The 17082-nt window shown below is 39.8% G+C and overlaps 1 protein-coding gene across 4 annotated transcripts in view; it reads right to left on the bottom strand.

The window, feature by feature from the left end:
- Positions 1-580: 580 nt before the first annotated feature.
- ASPG (asparaginase) overlaps positions 581-17082 on the bottom strand; it is a 44585-nt gene continuing 28083 nt past the window's right edge. For 2 of the 4 annotated variants that reach the window (XM_041476383.1, XM_041476382.1), the window contains 6 exons: positions 16321-16416; positions 15295-15458; positions 8874-8960; positions 2970-3069; positions 2600-2658; positions 581-997 (listed from right to left, as the gene is read on the bottom strand). In XM_041476383.1, coding sequence (XP_041332317.1) covers positions 2605-2658; positions 2970-3069; positions 8874-8960; positions 15295-15458; positions 16321-16416 — 501 coding nt within the window. In that variant the 3' untranslated portion in view covers positions 581-997; positions 2600-2604. Of the gene's footprint in view, positions 998-2599; positions 2659-2969; positions 3070-8873; positions 8961-14850; positions 14992-15294; positions 15459-16320; positions 16417-17082 lie in introns of those variants that run through there. The other 2 variants (XR_005955853.1, XM_041476384.1) reach the window with 2 other exon arrangements.

The following is a 17082-nucleotide window of genomic DNA, read 5'->3' as shown; positions in this document are numbered from 1 at the left end:
AGGTTGAATAGTATAAAAAGGAAAAAGAAAAAACTATCTGCACTTCAAAGATTCCCTTCAGATGCAGCAGATAGAAAATCCACACAGATCACTGCAGAAGCTGTAGGTGAAATTAAAAGTTGCCATCTCCAATATATGCATTTGCCTGAAGTATTCCCTACATTTACATATTCTAGGGCAGACACAGCTGTAAACATACATATCACCTTCTTCATTTAGTCTGCAAGAGTTGGGACTTTAAACTTGGGGTCTGTTAACAGAGAGATCCCATTTACAGTCCAAAGAATTATGTGTCCAGCATGTAGCAATCTTGATTATATTCCGGTCAGGATGTGGGAAAGATGCTATTAGAAACAAAACAATCAATTCACTCAGGCAGTCCCACAAACATGCTTTATGGCATCTGCCTCCTACTCATTTCAAGTGAGGGTTTACAGTGACACATTGGTGAAGATTAGTACACAACTGCAGGCAGATGCCCATGACTGATTCAATTGTTTGCACTGACACTCACAATTGCTGTAATTGCAGCTGGAGTGATAAAAGTCATTGCAAAAAAACAGACCAAGTGAAATCAACATTGTTCCTCAGAGATTTTATTAGCTGAAACCCAGAAATGCACAATCCACTGTTTTTCCTTGGTATTCACCACAGCATTTCCATTTTCTATGCCTGCAATACTGTCCTCAGTGGTTTAATGTAAGAACATTCAAAAGGCCTCTTTAAAATCAGAACTTGTAACAGGAACAGCCATGCATTCCAGCCTCACTCACTTAAAATAATTTATTTCCAGAAAAGTGATTAAAAATAAAGGCAGCAAATGATTTTTGGACAATCAGTGCGATCCTAAATAAAGAATCTTTCTAAGCTGTAGCTCTCCTGTATGCCCCAAGCAGCACTACTATTGTTTCTTTCCTCTCTTCCTCCCATAATGGCTTAACACGATTAATGCTTCAAGCTGGTATTCCTGATGAGGAGTGAACATCTTCTACAGCCTCTGGAGAAAGAGAGAATGGATGTTTAGAACCAGGCAGTATCCAAAGCCTTCCTGAGAACAGATCACCCTGTAGCCTGCCAAGCCAGTTCTCATGCAGTGCTGAAGACTTCCTCCAGACCGCCCACACTACTGGCAGCTCAGTCCAAAGGAATTATGAGTTGATCCATGGAGGAGTTGAGGATTTAACACATTTACTCCCCACTTACAAAAGAAAAGTGATTTTTGCAGACTATTTCAATGAAAATGGAAATCCCTTTGTAGCATAACTCATATTCTAAAGGTATTTTAGCATTTCCTCCTGATGGATGGATGGAGCAGGCCACTGCCTGCTGGAAAACTTCCATTTAAATGCTCAAGATTGTATCTAATCCTTCTATATCAGGTAAAACCAAAGAAAATCCCAAAACTTCAATGGAAACCAAAGAAATCTGCCTGGTTGTATCCTTCATTAATTTAAACCAGTATAGAGAAAAACAAAAATTCCAGCTGCAGTCCCCACTAACATCTCTCAAATGCGACACACAAGTGGTCAGATAACCATTGGTGCAGCAAAGCCTTTAACCACATTTTGTGCTAATTTTAAGAAATAAAGGAGAGCATCTCCTCCCAATATTTAAATTTGGATTAGACTTGCCAATATATTGGAGAAATCTAAATCAACAATGTATTGCATCAGAAAGGAGCTCTGAGAAATGAAAGGTGAGTGTTTTAAATGCTTCCAGTTACAGCACAGCACTGGAGAAGGTCAAATGCCCCAACAAGTTCCCTTTAGAGGGACTTGCCAGATCTGATGCTCTGAACATGAGGCACACACACAGGGCCAGGGAAACACACTGTGGATGATGGCAGCCCAGAAGGGATTCATGCCAGGCACAACCAGGCAGCTGCCTCTGTGGCCTGAGGAGGAAGGAGGCTGTGGCACTGCCCTGTGCTGTGCCCAGAGCAGGAGCAGCCCTGGGCACAGCTCTCTGGGACAGAGCTGTCTGCAGTCCCCGTGTGGAGTACAGCTAACTGCCCTGTGACAAATCTGGCACGCGCTTCCCACGTGGCTGACGATGTCACACCAGGAGATTGTCCAGGTTAGGGTGCTCCATCGAAAGCCAGAAGGAGAGGGCAGGTGGAGATGCTGCAGGTGGCACAGTGGCCCCTCCTGAGTGGCCGTGGTGGCCATGCAGCTGTCCTGGGGAAGGGAACGCTCCGTGCTGGGGCACGGCACCCTGAGAGCCGGGCCTGGCCAACGTGGCTGATAAAAGGCATTTCCTCTCCAAAGCAGACAAGACAGAGGAGCCTTTTATTGCAACAGGCTGATGAAACATCACATTGTTGCTTTCAGTGGTTTTATTTTAGTAGCTTTTACATTCCCAACCAAGTTCAGAACTACATTGTGGAATGCACAAAAAAGCATTTCCAGGTTCAGGCAGAAAGAATAATAAACATTAGCCCCACTCTACAAAGAAGGATTTAAGTACTCAGAGTCAAATCAGGAACCAAGACAGGGACAGCAGATGAACCCAGATGTCCCAGGGCTTAAATACAAGATCCTCTTCATGTATGTGCTCATGATACATTTCAGTACTGCAGCACTTGAGAACAAAATCTTACCTTTCTTATTGCTTTTGTCTAAGGAAGTCAAGAACCTCCTTCTGTCCTGTAGCCTCTGCCTGTAAGTAGAAACATGAATAAATCCTGTCATCCTGTGCACCAGGACATGCAAATACTCACTTGTGGGAATTAAAACTATGTTACCACAAAATCATTAAAATCCAATTTAAATTTTAATTCCTCCAACATAGATGAGAAAATTCTTGCTCCAACTATTTACTACTTCACAATAGCACCACAACTGAGTTTGTAACTCAATCCTAATCCAGTTTATAGTCCAACGTACATTTTTCCCAAATAAATATTATCCAAGAGCACGTGTTATTACTCAGCTAGCACACCAAGGCAGCACAGCTGTATGGACACTTACTACTTGTAGGGGATTCCTGCCATCATAACCAGTTTGCTCCAGGTTTGCACCAGCCAGGTACCAGGCATACAGCCCATCCATATCGCCTTTAGCTGTAAGGCTGGAAAAAGAATAATTAATATTGGTTCTAAATCTTTCAGTTAATTTCAGTGAGCTCCTGGGTCCTGTCAATGAGTGCAGCAGGTAAAGGCTGAACCAGGCTCAACATGGTTGCCAGGGCAGAGAGGTAAGGAACACTATTACAACAGCTTTGAATAGCTGAGCAAGCAACACAGCTTGATGAATCAGTTCCTTAAATTATTAGGGCTGTGCTATAAGTACTTACAACAGGCTAGTTTCACATAGTGGGTGTGACTATGACCAAAGGGGAAAAAAAAGTCATGCAGTTTCATATTTCACAACACAATATTTATCTCATGAAATGAGTTGGGGAGAGGGCAATGGCTAAATCAAGATGCAGCTGAGTGAGAGCACAAGCAGATGTGCCAGCAATTCACAGGACTTATTTAAAACCCCTAAGAAACCCCCTTCACGAGTTTGCATAACTGTGCTTGCTATTAGTAGTTAGACATTAAGTTCATTTATGTGATATTACTTGGACAGTAACACAGCTGTATTTGAGTTTCACAAAACAATTTATAGGATTTAAATGGGCAGCAAACAGAAAAAAAAATCTTTTCAAAGATGACTTCTGCCTGCCACATATAACAAGCAATAGAAAGGATCAGAATGAATCTTATACAAATAAATTAGCTAAAGTTCTCAGAGGAATGCACACCAGGTTATTTCTTTGCACACCTGCTGGTAGTCGCATCCACAATAACTAAAGTTGATTTTTAACTCTCATTTAGGTAAAAGGGCTAAGAGCATATGCAAAACCATGCCAGTCTGTACCAAGCCTGAAGACAGGCTGAACTCAAGGGAAGGTTGGGAGTATGACCTTCAGTCTTTTCAGGATACCAGCATCTCTGAGGCTTCAGACCTGAGCTTGCCATGAGCTTGCAGATTGTTTCAGCAGAACCCTGCTGATAATCATCAAGGTTGAATCTCATTAAGAGAGGGGAAACCTCCCCAACATTATTGAGTTCAGAGTTTTCCGCCTTAAGCAGAGCTTGCTGTGGGTGACAAGCACTGTGCTGGCAGCAGGGATGGAGATGGTGATGAACTCCTGGGGTGATGGCCAGGCCAGGCAGACCTGGTGAACAGTGTCTCCACTGAGGCTCAAGATGCAAGGGGCAGTCATGGAAGAAACCATGAAAGCAGGGCTGCAACATTCACTTCTCTGCTAGGTTGAAATCACTTCTGCTGTTGATTAAATCACTTAAGTACCTGAAAATATGTTTTCATGGGAGTGGACACCTGTAATTGCAGCAGTCCCAGAGGCTGGGCATAAGAAGGGAAAGCAAATGGTCTCTGTGCTCCTCCATGCAAGCCCCAGGTGACCCACAGCTGAGGCCTTTGGGGGACAGGGACGTGGTAGTGGGGTACTAAGAGGTTTAACAGTGCTTCAGTCTGGCATCATGAAGGAAAGGATCAATAAATCATTAATGAAAACTGCCATCACAAAAGAAAAGGCCCTCGGAAGCAATAAGGAAGTAGAGGAAAGCAAAGGAGGTCCAAGAGGAAGCTCAGTGGGAGGTTGGTAAGGAAGCTGCAGGAAAGAGGTGAACACTAGTAAAGAAAAAGTGTAAGCATTACTAAAGCAAAGAAATCGCTTAGCAGACACTTCTGGAACACATGAATTATCTTATTTACAAAGACCAGTCTCTTGTTAACACTGTAAGGTCACAGGTTAAAGGAAGAAACAAAAAGCATTCCTAGAGAGTTATGAGCATCACCAACACTGGACAGGAGAGCACATTGTATTTGCCAAACAGAATCACATCGTTCAGCCATGTGTGGAGTGGAAACCACTTTGGTCAAAGACTTTCAGAAATATTACCAACCCACACACCCAGGGAACCTGAGCTACATCTCTGTAAGCAACAAACAAGGACAGCTGCACTAACTTAAAAATCAACTGCCTATTAACAGCACCAATTCAGAACGAGCAATTTAACCCTCGCTGCAGAGGGCAAAACTGTGGTCTCCCTTCATGACATTAGAGCAATCCAAATACACAGAAGTATCTTCATTTTTGAAGCAGCCATTTACTGATCAAGTGAGAACCTTATTCTATGGTGACTGTGACCTGAGAACAAAAGGTGATGTAGTTTGTGAGAAAATTTAGATAGCAGTCTAAACTGAAGATACCTACTCTTTAGTTGATGGATGATCATCATGAGCACCACAAAACATTTTCTCCAAATCCAGATTTCCATAGTCAAACCATACACATCTGGATTTCCTTTATACACAGTAAGTGTACTTCATATACTAAAATACATACAGAGGACTTCTTAATTTACACTATAGGAACCCTCACTCTGTATTTGTCTCAAAGATATTTATGCCAGCAATTCCAGCTACAAGTGCAACCTCCCAGCAGCAAGTCCATCACTGTTATATAATGCAATGGAACAAAGATATCTTCAATATACACTTCCCATGATGTTTAAAACCTGCTTTGTTGATAAAGAACTATCTACCACAGTTTACTAAACTCTAATACCTTTGACAGCTGATAATCCCAGGCATCCTGCCTATCAGTACTCTTGCATTCAGAAAAATTATTATGAATCCAGTTCACAGTTTCAGCAGGGCTAATGTAGCCATGATGATGGCAGAGCTAAGATACCAAGAGTAATCACAGAGCTGTCTGTGCCTACATTCACACCAACATCAAGCTGCAATTTAAGGGGTGCTCTGTTACTGCCAGGGGACCAGGAGTAAAGCTTGTCAGGTCTCAGAGGGTTTATAAGGACAAGGGCCAATGCAGTTGTAGATTTGGGAAGTAAAAAGTACAGTGAAATGACATCTTGGGGTTCCTTGCTGCCTCTTCATGTACTAGGATTTCATCCTTCCCTGGGACACAAAGCTGTGCTTTATCAGCAATTCTCCTTTTTCCATGTCTATATAAAGTAATCAGGACAGACTCTTTTTTTCAGGTGTGTCAATACCCTGACAGAAGAGAAAAAAAAATTTCTTATTTTTTTTAAGATGAAGATCCAAAGGAAAAAAATTAAAAGTCCAGCACAAGGCATGGATTGTTATGTCCTGAACAGACTTGGGAGTGCTGTTCTTAGCTTGTGTCTCCACATCTCTCTCAGCTCAGACAGACTTTAAAAGACAGCAAGCAGTAGAAGCTTAGTTCTTATTCCTGCAGAGGCATATTTACCCTTCCTTCCCCAGCCTTACCCCCTCTTTATGTTAAATTGAAGAGGCATCTTATTCTGAAAGGTGGTGATTTTGAATGGCTGCCTCCTTGTATATATCATACTATAACATATAATTTTATGAAATCTAAGAATATGAGAAAGCTGGTTTGGCTTTATGCCCCTGTTTGATTTGGTGAAGTTGAAATACTTGAAGTACCTCAATTCTACATGAGCTTTTTTCCCTTTAAAAAACAAACACACATCAACTGTTCGCCAACTCCAGAAGCCCAGAAGCTTTCAGAATAAGAGTGTCCCAATTTATCTCATCATGGTTTGGTTTTTCAGACAAATGACAATACTACTGCAATATGAGAAGATATTCTTGAGATCTAATTTCCAAACAAAGCCATGAACCAGATACCAAACATCAACAAAGTGATTCTAAAACCAGACTAACACCTCTCACTTTAAAAAAGACACCAGCAAATGAAACCATGAAAGATTTAATAACTATGTGCATCTCCACTTCCTACACAAGAGTTCCCACTGATACTGTCCAACCCTCAGTTCTTCTGGCTGGTACTCCTTTCCCTCTCAAACATCACCAATGCCAAAGGAACACATTTATTTTTATTTTATCTCCATAATCTTCCAAGTGAACTATTCTATTCTAAAATCATGAGTCTAAACAGAAGGAGGCTGAGGAGACTATTCATGGTCTTTCGTAACAGTCTGAGGATTGGTAGGTAGCAGAGGAAAACATGCTTATAGTTTAATTCAGAGAGAACTGCACGAGGGAAAAAGTTAAGTTAGCTAAGTGCAGAAACACAGAGCTTATCAGAAAGCAAGCAGCTTTATCCTTCTAAACCCCAAGAACTTGACATATTGCCCTGGTGACAAATTCAGACTGGTAGAAATTGTGCTTAAGGCACATTACAAGATAAAAGAAACGTAGGAAAATAGTTCAAATTAGACAGAGGGAAGATCATATAAACAGCTGGTTCTATAAGCAGTTTGACCATGTGGCCATGTTCAAGCTGTGCCATGAAGGTGCCAGTGCCTGCAAAGAGGGGACTTAAAACAAGAGAGGACAGAGAAGTGAGCCAGGGTATGATGGAAAAATGAATGTATCAACAAGATCATCTGAGGACACTGTGGAAATATCAGAGACAAACACCAGCACCTCAGATGTAGTAACTTATATGAAGCTGAGTAACACTGTGGAAAAAGTCCACTTTGTTAGAAATGAGTATGCCAGACTCTAAAACAGCAGAGCAAATGAAGAGCTTCAGCTCTGCAGGAGCAGAGTATGAGCAGCCACTTCAGCACCGTCCAGAAGCCTGACCACTGCCTGGCTCTGCTCCTGGTACAGGCCATACAGACCCAGGTGCACAATGATCCCTAAAAAGCTGTAACAAACTGCATGAGAACCCCATTTTGTTATTTTATGTGAAAAACTCTTTTCCTCTTCTTGATTTTTTTTTTTTTCAGTTGTTGTTTTGAACATGTTACTGCCAGGTCAGCTAGCCAAACTGGTTCTGCACGTGCCACTAGAAAGAGGCCAATTTATTTGCAGAGGAATGTCATTCCCTAAACCTTTTTTGGCAGAGGCAAACTGCACAAACCAAGGGTTTAATTCTGTCCTATCACTTGCAGTGCCCTGTGAAGTGCATATTTCGACTCCATGGTAAAAGTCTTATTACCCAGTCTCCTCTGAGCATGTTATGACAATGGAAACACTCCAGACAGTAATTGCAGAATTACTCAAAGGACAGAGTCCAGTCTCTACACAGAACACACGTAAGTTTCACCTTGACCTTGTTTGGTGGACATTATACAGCACTGGCTGGTTCATTGCAAGTCTCATGATTTCCTGCCAAGTCCTGATATCAAGGCCAGTGCTCAGGAGTTTTTCATTTGTTTTTCAAAAGAAGAAAGAAGAGAAAATTAAGTAGAAACAAGTAATTTTTGGAAATACATGGAATCTTCTAACAATTTTCAGAGTAATTTGTAATTCAGGACCAGTGCTGGAAAAAAATGAAATCTAACATATATTTCTTTTTGTAACACATATCCACATTGTTATATATTGAAAATAACTGTATGGAAAGCCAGCTATCCTCTTAAAATTAACTACAGTGATGGTGAGCAGCAGTTCACAAGTTTTGGGGTTAAACCTATTTGTCTATTTGATTTAGTTATTTTTAAGAACAATACTACGTACTAGTTAGAATAGAAGCCATTCTAAAGTAAGTGAAAAGTGGACTTTAAGACAATAAAAATGATTATTTGTGCAGCTTTATTTTTAAAGAGAGATGTTACAAAAATCATACCTTTAATAGCTTCTTTTCACCATTCCTCAATAAGAGACTTTGGAGGGAAATGGGGTATTTATTTGCTTCCAGCTCACTTATCCCCAGAATCCTCTCTCCCCTGGAACTCTCTTGAGTTATTGGTGCTTTGAAACAGAGTTGATTCTTAATTTCATCACTTCACTTGTTGCCTTATTATTCATCTATCACAGAAAGAACTCCCTCATGTGCCAGGGACACAAACTGTTTACTGAAAGTGCTCCATTTTTGAGTCTCCTCTGAAAAACCATCCCAACTCCACACCAATTTTGGGCCATCTCATAGATCACATTTACCTGCAGAGTATTGTTCCAACATCCTCCAAGTCATGGCTTGAAAGGTGTGCTCCTGTTTCTCGTAACAAGTTAATGACTGGTATGTGCCTTTATGAGAGGAATAGAAAAAAAACAAATGACTTGACCTTGAAAGTGACTTTTTTCCCCTGAATCCAACATTGTCATATACACAAACAGTCAGGGAAAGTTCTCACATTCTCTTTTCCACAATCACAGAATCAATGAATCTTTTCCAAGGTGACAGATGCAGTAGACAGAGCTTCCCTCCCTCTCAAAAACTCGTTCACACACTAAGCTCAAGTGTTAAGTTCAGCTCTAAAAAGGAAAGGGATGCATACCCTTCTCTTCCAAGAATTCTTAGTGTCTTAACCTTAGTGGTAGTTTAATTTAACAATAGAAATGTTAGTAACTGAAATACATGCAAATAGGGAGAATATTTATTACATAGCACCATTCGTGTATTTTAAAGAATACAATGCCCATACATATCAGTCTTAAATAAAACATTGTGTCTTGCAGATAAGCAATGAATCTTTATGTTAATGGAGAAGCTAAGCAGATTTTTAGGGCTTCAAAATGATGGCAAGTATTCTTATGAACCTGTGTAAAAAACACGTCTTTTCCTAACTTCCTCTCCCCAATACATTTATTATTGATTTCTACCAGGAGACTTTAGGAGGCCTTCCTTGTCCTTTCCTTTGAGATAAAGGGACAAATGGCACTACCAATCAACACCTACATCTTAGTCAGATGCTTAAGAAAGTCTGGAAAGGCTGCTCTCTAAAGACACTATTGTGGGTAGAAAATAACATGACAAGTAAAAAATCTGCAAAATACATTTTTCATAACTAACCTAGGGGAAGGTTTAGAACTAGGTCTGAAAAGGAGATGACAGAATGATCCTCTGTTAAACAATTGATCTGGTTTACAAATCAAAACACAGGTTTATTTCTCCAGAAAGAGCACGATGACCCAGTAAATCAGAATTAGTTCCATAGAATTAGAATTAGTTAGAATTAGTTTCATAGTTCCTATTTTAAGAAAATTGCTATAACACTTCCAAAAAAAGAGGTAGGCTTGTCATTTAATAGGAAATACATGAGTTTTTCCAACCAATTACCTAAAAGATCATCTGTAGTAACTAAAAAAAAAAAAACAAGCTCACATACACTTTCTGCTAAATCACTTGGTGGTAGCAATGGGCCTTTCCATTTCTGAATTGGACTAAACTATTTATCTAATCCCTCTGCCTGTTTTTAGGAAATTCCATCTTCAGTCAGAAGTTGCTTTACAGTTATCCATATGAAGCCTATGTAAGCTTTTATGTTCCATAAAAGATCTTTCATTTCTGAACTAAGCAAAAAACTGTACATGTGCTATAGGAATCATCTCGCTTTTCCAAACACAGGTTATTGACCCTAGGAGACAGATTTTATTTTTTTTTAATTGTATTTTGTTCCAGTTGACAGCCAAAAAAAAAAAATCTTCCTTTGCTTCATAGCAAAGCATTGCTGGGACAGCACATGCCTCAAGTTTTTTCAGTTATCTAAAATATTTTCTCAGGTGGGTCCCTTACGACATGGCTCGTCATCCACAAGCATCTCCTTGAGCCAGCAAATAATGGCATGCTCTCCTACTCTTCAATCCATGGTAAGGCATGAATTCTACATGTCTGAGTTTTTTAGTTTTTAGTCTTAATCCAAACAGCAATTAGCTGAAATGAAATTTGACCTGAAATTGATTAAAGTAGAACATGTCTGTTCCCTCAGGCTCTCATTGGGTACTGAACAGAACATGGGAGTGTCTGTTTACTCTCCAAGGACTGCCCTGGAGTGTTCTTCATTTCCCACCTTATACAGGAAACTTCAGCACGAAATTAACATTTTTTAAAACAGAAGCTTTGCTATGGGACAGCACTAAAAGATTAAAGGCTGCAAAGCATGTTATGTGTGGTATCTTCCCTCAATGTGCTCCACCTATGAGGTCTGTATCTCTAGATACCAGCAAAAAGACAGATTTTCTCTTCCTGTTGTAACCATTTACTCCTTACTGGTAGGAAGAATTTCTCCAGACAGCCCTTCACACCCCACTCACACCACACAGCCATTACTGCTCTGAGTGGGACTCTGTAAATGTCTGGTACAGACAGATTTGGGATCATTTACCCCGCTCATTTAATACAGCAAATTTAAACAAGGAAAAAATAAAAGTGGTTTGCAATAAATTAAGTTTGTAAGATTGCAACTGATAGTGTTTACAATAAATGCTTACAATAAAGCATTTCTAAACAGAAGTACAACGTCCTGATAAGTCATTCAAAGACACATTTCTTGGAAAAATGGGAAGAAGTGCTGCGCACTACTGCTTGTTAAAGACAGGGCAAGGGAAAGGAAGACTAGGGACAAATAGTAATGCAAAGCTCAGAAGTGTCAGATTTAGTAGTGTGGCTGTGAAGTCCAAGAAAGCAAAGAGACCACGACTGACATTCCCACCACTCAACATGAAAACTGGGCTGGAGGCAAGGCGCGCTGCAGCGTGTTCCTGCTTGCACCCGAGCGCTATCGACATTCTGAACAAACTTCAGCCCTCTCCAGAGCACCACTCCTGCTGTCTTGTACCTACCACTAGGGCATTACTCATATCTCAATTTTCTGATACTGTTACGTCTTAGGCACAGGAGAGGTATTTGTCTTTAGAAATTGTTTCTTTAAGTGCTGCTCTCCTGTGGCTTTACAAAAGCCTCACAAGGGTCACAGCTGAGCTGAGCTGAAGTTCAGGTGATGTCATGAGCCATGAACTTCTTGGAACTGTTCAAATGCAATTCCTGTTCTAAGGTGACAGCACAAAACCAAGAACAGAAGAACTGCTGGACAAAGCTCAAGATGCAGAAGGATGGCAACATCCCCATGTCAGCCGTGGCTTGCACAGCTCCATGCTCATTTTAGCCCCACCTGATATTGCTTAGCAAAAGCAAATGCTTAGCAAAAGACAAATGCTTAGCATTGTCACCTGTGAGCTGTTCCTGACCCTCCCTTATCTTACTGTGCTCTGTCACTAAACCGTGGCTTTTGGTCAGACACAGGCTGTAGAACCAACATCATTCTGCCTACGTTATTTGAGATAGCTTTTTAGTAGTATCAGTTATTCATCCCTCTCTGAAGGAAAAAACCAAATAGACAAAGGATGTTTCTAGTGTTTCCTACCTGCTAGGTTTCATTGTTGATAACACTGGCCATTAAAACTCCAGTGTATACTAATATTTTAATATATTAATAGCAGAATATCTGATTTGGTGCAGTCTTCAACATTCAGCACTATGAGCAAAGTTTGAGTTCCAGGTAAAGACATCCATACTCTTACCAGTTCATGAGGGCTCTGGACTCACAGAAATCCAGGTTCTGTACAGTACCTGTCATCCCAGGCCCTCACCTGGCAGACACTTATTAAAAGTGAATCAACTTCAAAAGGGATGAATCATACATGTGAAATTAACACACATGTAAGAGTTTGCAGGACTGGGGCCTTAGGCTGCACACCTTCCACCAACTCTCATTAAAGAAATGCAGGTGCAATGTATATCCAAACTTGACTGGCTTCATTCTTTTTCGTGCTTGCTCCCCTAGCAACCGGAATGGTTATGGCAGGATCAGCTTAGTTTCACTTATTTGGTTTTCTGCATGGTATCAGTGGGAATTTTGTGCTCAAACACTAAGGACAGGCTTCAATGTGCTTCTTTGAGTCAATGGTAGGTAGATTTTCTCTCTGCCTTAGATTTCCTGAAGTAATGTAAATGTAACCTTTCAAAATATCAAGTATTTAAATTCATATTTACGTGGGAGGTAATTTTACTACCTCTAATCTGATGTTCTCACAGCACTGTATGAGCAACTCCCCATTTTCAACCTTTTACCACTGCTCTACAAGTAAATGGAAGCACTTTTACTACTTAAAATATACACAATTTTTATTCAAGACATTTTCCTGCTGAGAGAGTTTCTGTTATTAAAAAAATATTATTCTATTGTTTTGAAAATTAATTATCCCTTGAGGGTGCTGTAAGAAATTAAAGGAATGCTACTTATTTTGATAGCAACTGGCCTAGATTAACAGTGGTCTGTTTAGCTTCATGCATTAAGTGAGAGAGACTACAGGCAAATTGCAGAGTTACAAATGGAAAAGCGGAAATGCAGTAGTTTATTTCTTATTTAAAAAGAAACAAAGAAAGAGTCATTTAAAGTCAAAAAATTTAAGAGACTGTCATTGACATAAATCAAGTCACTGGTCTATCAGCTGACAGTGCTATGTTAAGAAGCTTTTAAGAAGAGACATAACTCCTGGTCATCTTTACAAATTAATAAATGGAAGAGAGAAATCAGTCATCATTATACAGGTTTGCACGCTGGTTAAAAGGCAAGCCACTGAGAAATGTTACATAAAAGACTGGAAGAAAGCTATTTTTAAGATGAGTGGATACTGTATTGCAGTTAAATGCCAATTAAACAAATATTAATTCTCAGAAAATGGGATTAAGCTGATGCAATGTTCAGTAAAATTGAGAAAGTTACAATATTAAACAGTTTAAAGCATTGACTACTCATTATCATCAGTTTCCCCCCCACCCCTTCCCTCTCTGCCACTTTCTATCAGTATAATCTCTTCACTTTCAGCTTGCAAGTGTTTAATAAATAGAATTTAAATACTTCTGTAGCAGAAATCTTTTTAGTGGGTATCTAATTACACACATATACAGCTGTCTGCTCTTTAGCATTCTCCTTTATATGCTTACCAGTGTGAAATGCAGTGTGAGTACACAGCAGATCATAAATACACATTTATGAGATTAGTTCTAAGTCAACTCTTCCTCTCATTCCAACAGTAGAAACAAAAAGAGAAACTGAAAATGGTTAGGGTGCAGTTTCCTTTTACAATTCCCTGCATCAAAATGGGTGTGCAGTTTTAAAGAGCTTAAGAGTCATAGTAGGAGTCTAATATAGGAGTGGCAATTCTAAGGAATCCAAACAACAAGCTCATGTGAAATTCCTCAGGCGGTAGATGGGTGCGGTAAAAAAAGTAGGTGCCTGATTTGCAGGAACATCTAATAGTATCTAGTGCTTTAGCATTTTCTCACATTGGACCAGAGCCACCTCTATTCAACTCCAAGGTTATTTGTTTGATTTGCTGTTGGGCTTGTTTTTGCTTTAAGACTGCAGAGCTTATATATTCATGAGGTAAAGCAGCAGGCACAAAGCTGTTTGGGACCATGCAGGAGGAATGGCAATAGCACAGCGCGGCCACGCCGCACGCCAGCTCTCACAGTCAGAGAGCCCGGTGAGCTTTCCACAGCTGGTCTTGGAAACAAGAAGCCTTCGAGTTATTCCTGCAGCCCATGGTAATCCAGGACTGTCAGACCTCCCAGGGAGCTAACTGCAGCTTGACAGACCAGGTGAACCTGTCAACATTAGAAAGCTGTAGGAATATTTGGGGACATTCACCCAGAAAGACCATGAAAATTCAATCCATCTGAGCTCTTTTACAGAAAAAAATTGGCTTTTCTCCTGCCATGATACAGACTGAATATGAGATAAGGAGCTGAAAGTGGATCAAAGACAAGGAGAGATTATGGTGTGCAGCTTCTAACATGCTGGAAGACCAATGGCTCTATGAATCCCCAGGCTATACAAACTAAATCTTAGAAAATTAAATTCTGATTACTGATAACTTTCATATTCTGTGATATGGCCATTCCTTAGGACTATACAATATGGAAGAGACCAGTAAAGAGCAAGTCCATGACTAGCATTCAAGAACTGCTGACATTCATAACAGCAGGAAGAGGAAATCCACAAAGCAGGCAGAGCCATGCAACCATCCCATATAATTATGAGTGGGTGGAAGGGAAAAATCAAAAAACCAGTCATCCAGCAAGAGACTCAAGAAAGCACTGGTGGAAGGAGAAGATTAAAACATGTCAACCTACCGGTATATTTTGTGCCAACTGAAACAGTCTGGTCTTGATGAGAAAGGGAAGGGCAGAAAGAGAGCAGACAGCCCATGGTCCTGCACTCTCACTTCTGACAATCAAAAGGAGTGATCAGTTTGGCTCTGTTTTATAAGGAAGCTTCAGAATAAAGAGTGGTGCCCTGAAATTACGGACAAAGTCTTGGCAGGAGGACAGCAATAATTATCTTATGCTAAAATTCTGCATGCATACCAAGTTGTTTGCTTTCATTCCACATTATTTTAAAAAATCTTTTCATTTAGGCTAGTCACATCCTTTGAAATAAGCTGATATGTGTTATTTTAACTGCTGCCATTTACACATGACTGCTGAGACCGGACCAGAACACAGGATAGATGGAGTTGAAATCCAAAATGACAAAAGGTTTATAAACCTTATATAGAGCAGCACATGAATCGTTACCTGAACTTGATGGCGTTCATCAGTGGGGTAGATCCATATCTGTCTCTGGCATAAACAGTCGCGCCAGACGTCAACAAATACTCAACTAAGGGCAGGTGCCCTTCAGAGGCTGCGATGTGCAGTGGAGTTCGGCCGTCGTAGTCTCCACAGCTCAGGTTTCCACCCTACAAAAGGACATATCCTTCACATGCCAAAAAGATAATGGCTGCACATCAAGCTGTAGCAAACGTCACACAGTAGGATGTATACATCACATTTTAATTCTGCCACCAAATTGTTAAGCCTGTCAAGCATAAAGTTTATCTTGCAGCATTGTTTTAGTGCCAATAAAGATATTTATTCCACCTCCTGCATGTTTCCCACTGAAATATATTCCGTATTACAGCACACCGTACAGCAGCTTTGTGCCCATAGACTGCTAATTGTTCCGGTCTTAGTTAATTCCTACTTTCAAGATATATTTATTGTTTCTTGAGGCCCATTACCAAAATCTCAATAGTAGGGTAAACCAAGGCAAAGAGGGGAAAAAAATAAAAGAGATGACAGGGAAATGCCTGTTTCTTCTTTGGGTATAACACAAATCAGAGCTCTGGAGAGAGACAGAAATCCTGAATTAGCACTGTACTGTGTTTTGCTTAAATATAATTTTGAAGTTCTTGTTTTTATTCCTGACAGATTTACATCCAAAAGGTGGATACTATGAATATGCATAAAGAAAGTTAAGCGAAAAGAAAGCAGCACAAATCATTTTAAAATGTTCCAAAGTTAGCAGATAAGAACTTGCATTTTAATCTACCTGTATTTTCACAGTTCAAAAGAAAATGTAAACAGCTGAAAAACAGAGAGGGACAAGAACATACCAGTTCTGAAAGGAAAAGACCAAGAAGTCTAGAAACCATTTGTAACTGTCATAGCACTTTGACTCTAAAACTTAGGTTGTCACTTTCCATGAGTATGGCTTCCTATCATCAATTACAGTTCTACTTTTAAATAAATGGTTTGTACACACTGTTCATTCTACATTACCATTTCTGCTATGGCTCTTAGTGCATCTATGTCACCCAGTTTAGCTGCAGCACAAGCCAAAGGTGGAATTAATGCATCTCGTACAGCTTCTAACTCCTGAGAAACAAATAAAATTAAACATTTAATATCAGCCCCACCTCTAATTTGATTGACACCCAAGTCTTAAAAACACTGCCCTAGCTTTCATGTAAAGTTTCCAAATTAGTAATTTGTATATTTAGAAATGGTAGCATTTAGTTCTTGGAAGGAAAGAAGTCTCATGTTTATTTTATATTTTGTCACTCTCACATCCATAAGATTTACACTCCTCTCTGGCAACACTACAAGTACCTGATATCTTTATAAACCATTTAAGGTGCACAAACTAATTGCCATCTCTGTACTGCCACAGCTGTACATCGGTACAGTAGGAGAAACAGTACTGGTGGGTGTTGGAAGAGACCATATCCTCAAGACTGGATCAATTTTATTAATGTTATTCCTCAGATATTTGTGTAACCTGTACTTTCAAACCTACACTGACAAGCGTCCTAGGTCCCCTGAATATTCTCCCATTTCTCATGCTTATTAAAGAAGAACTAAAGAATACATTCAATATTCATTAGTTAATAAAAATCCCATCTTCCCTGAACCCAAGTCAAGAGAAAAGTGAGTATTTGTATAACCACTACTGTATTATCTAATTTATATTTATATTATATTTTCTAATTGGGAGGGACGAAACACCACAAATTACACTTGTGTAATGCTTCCTTAGTATCA

This window comes from Pyrgilauda ruficollis, unplaced genomic scaffold, assembly GCF_017590135.1.
Source record: "Pyrgilauda ruficollis isolate IOZ18807 unplaced genomic scaffold, ASM1759013v1 scaffold38, whole genome shotgun sequence".
Classification (NCBI taxonomy): domain Eukaryota; kingdom Metazoa; phylum Chordata; class Aves; order Passeriformes; family Passeridae; genus Pyrgilauda; species Pyrgilauda ruficollis.
The sequence above is the reverse complement of the archived record's forward strand: the minus strand, read 5'-3'. Positions and strand labels throughout refer to the sequence as shown.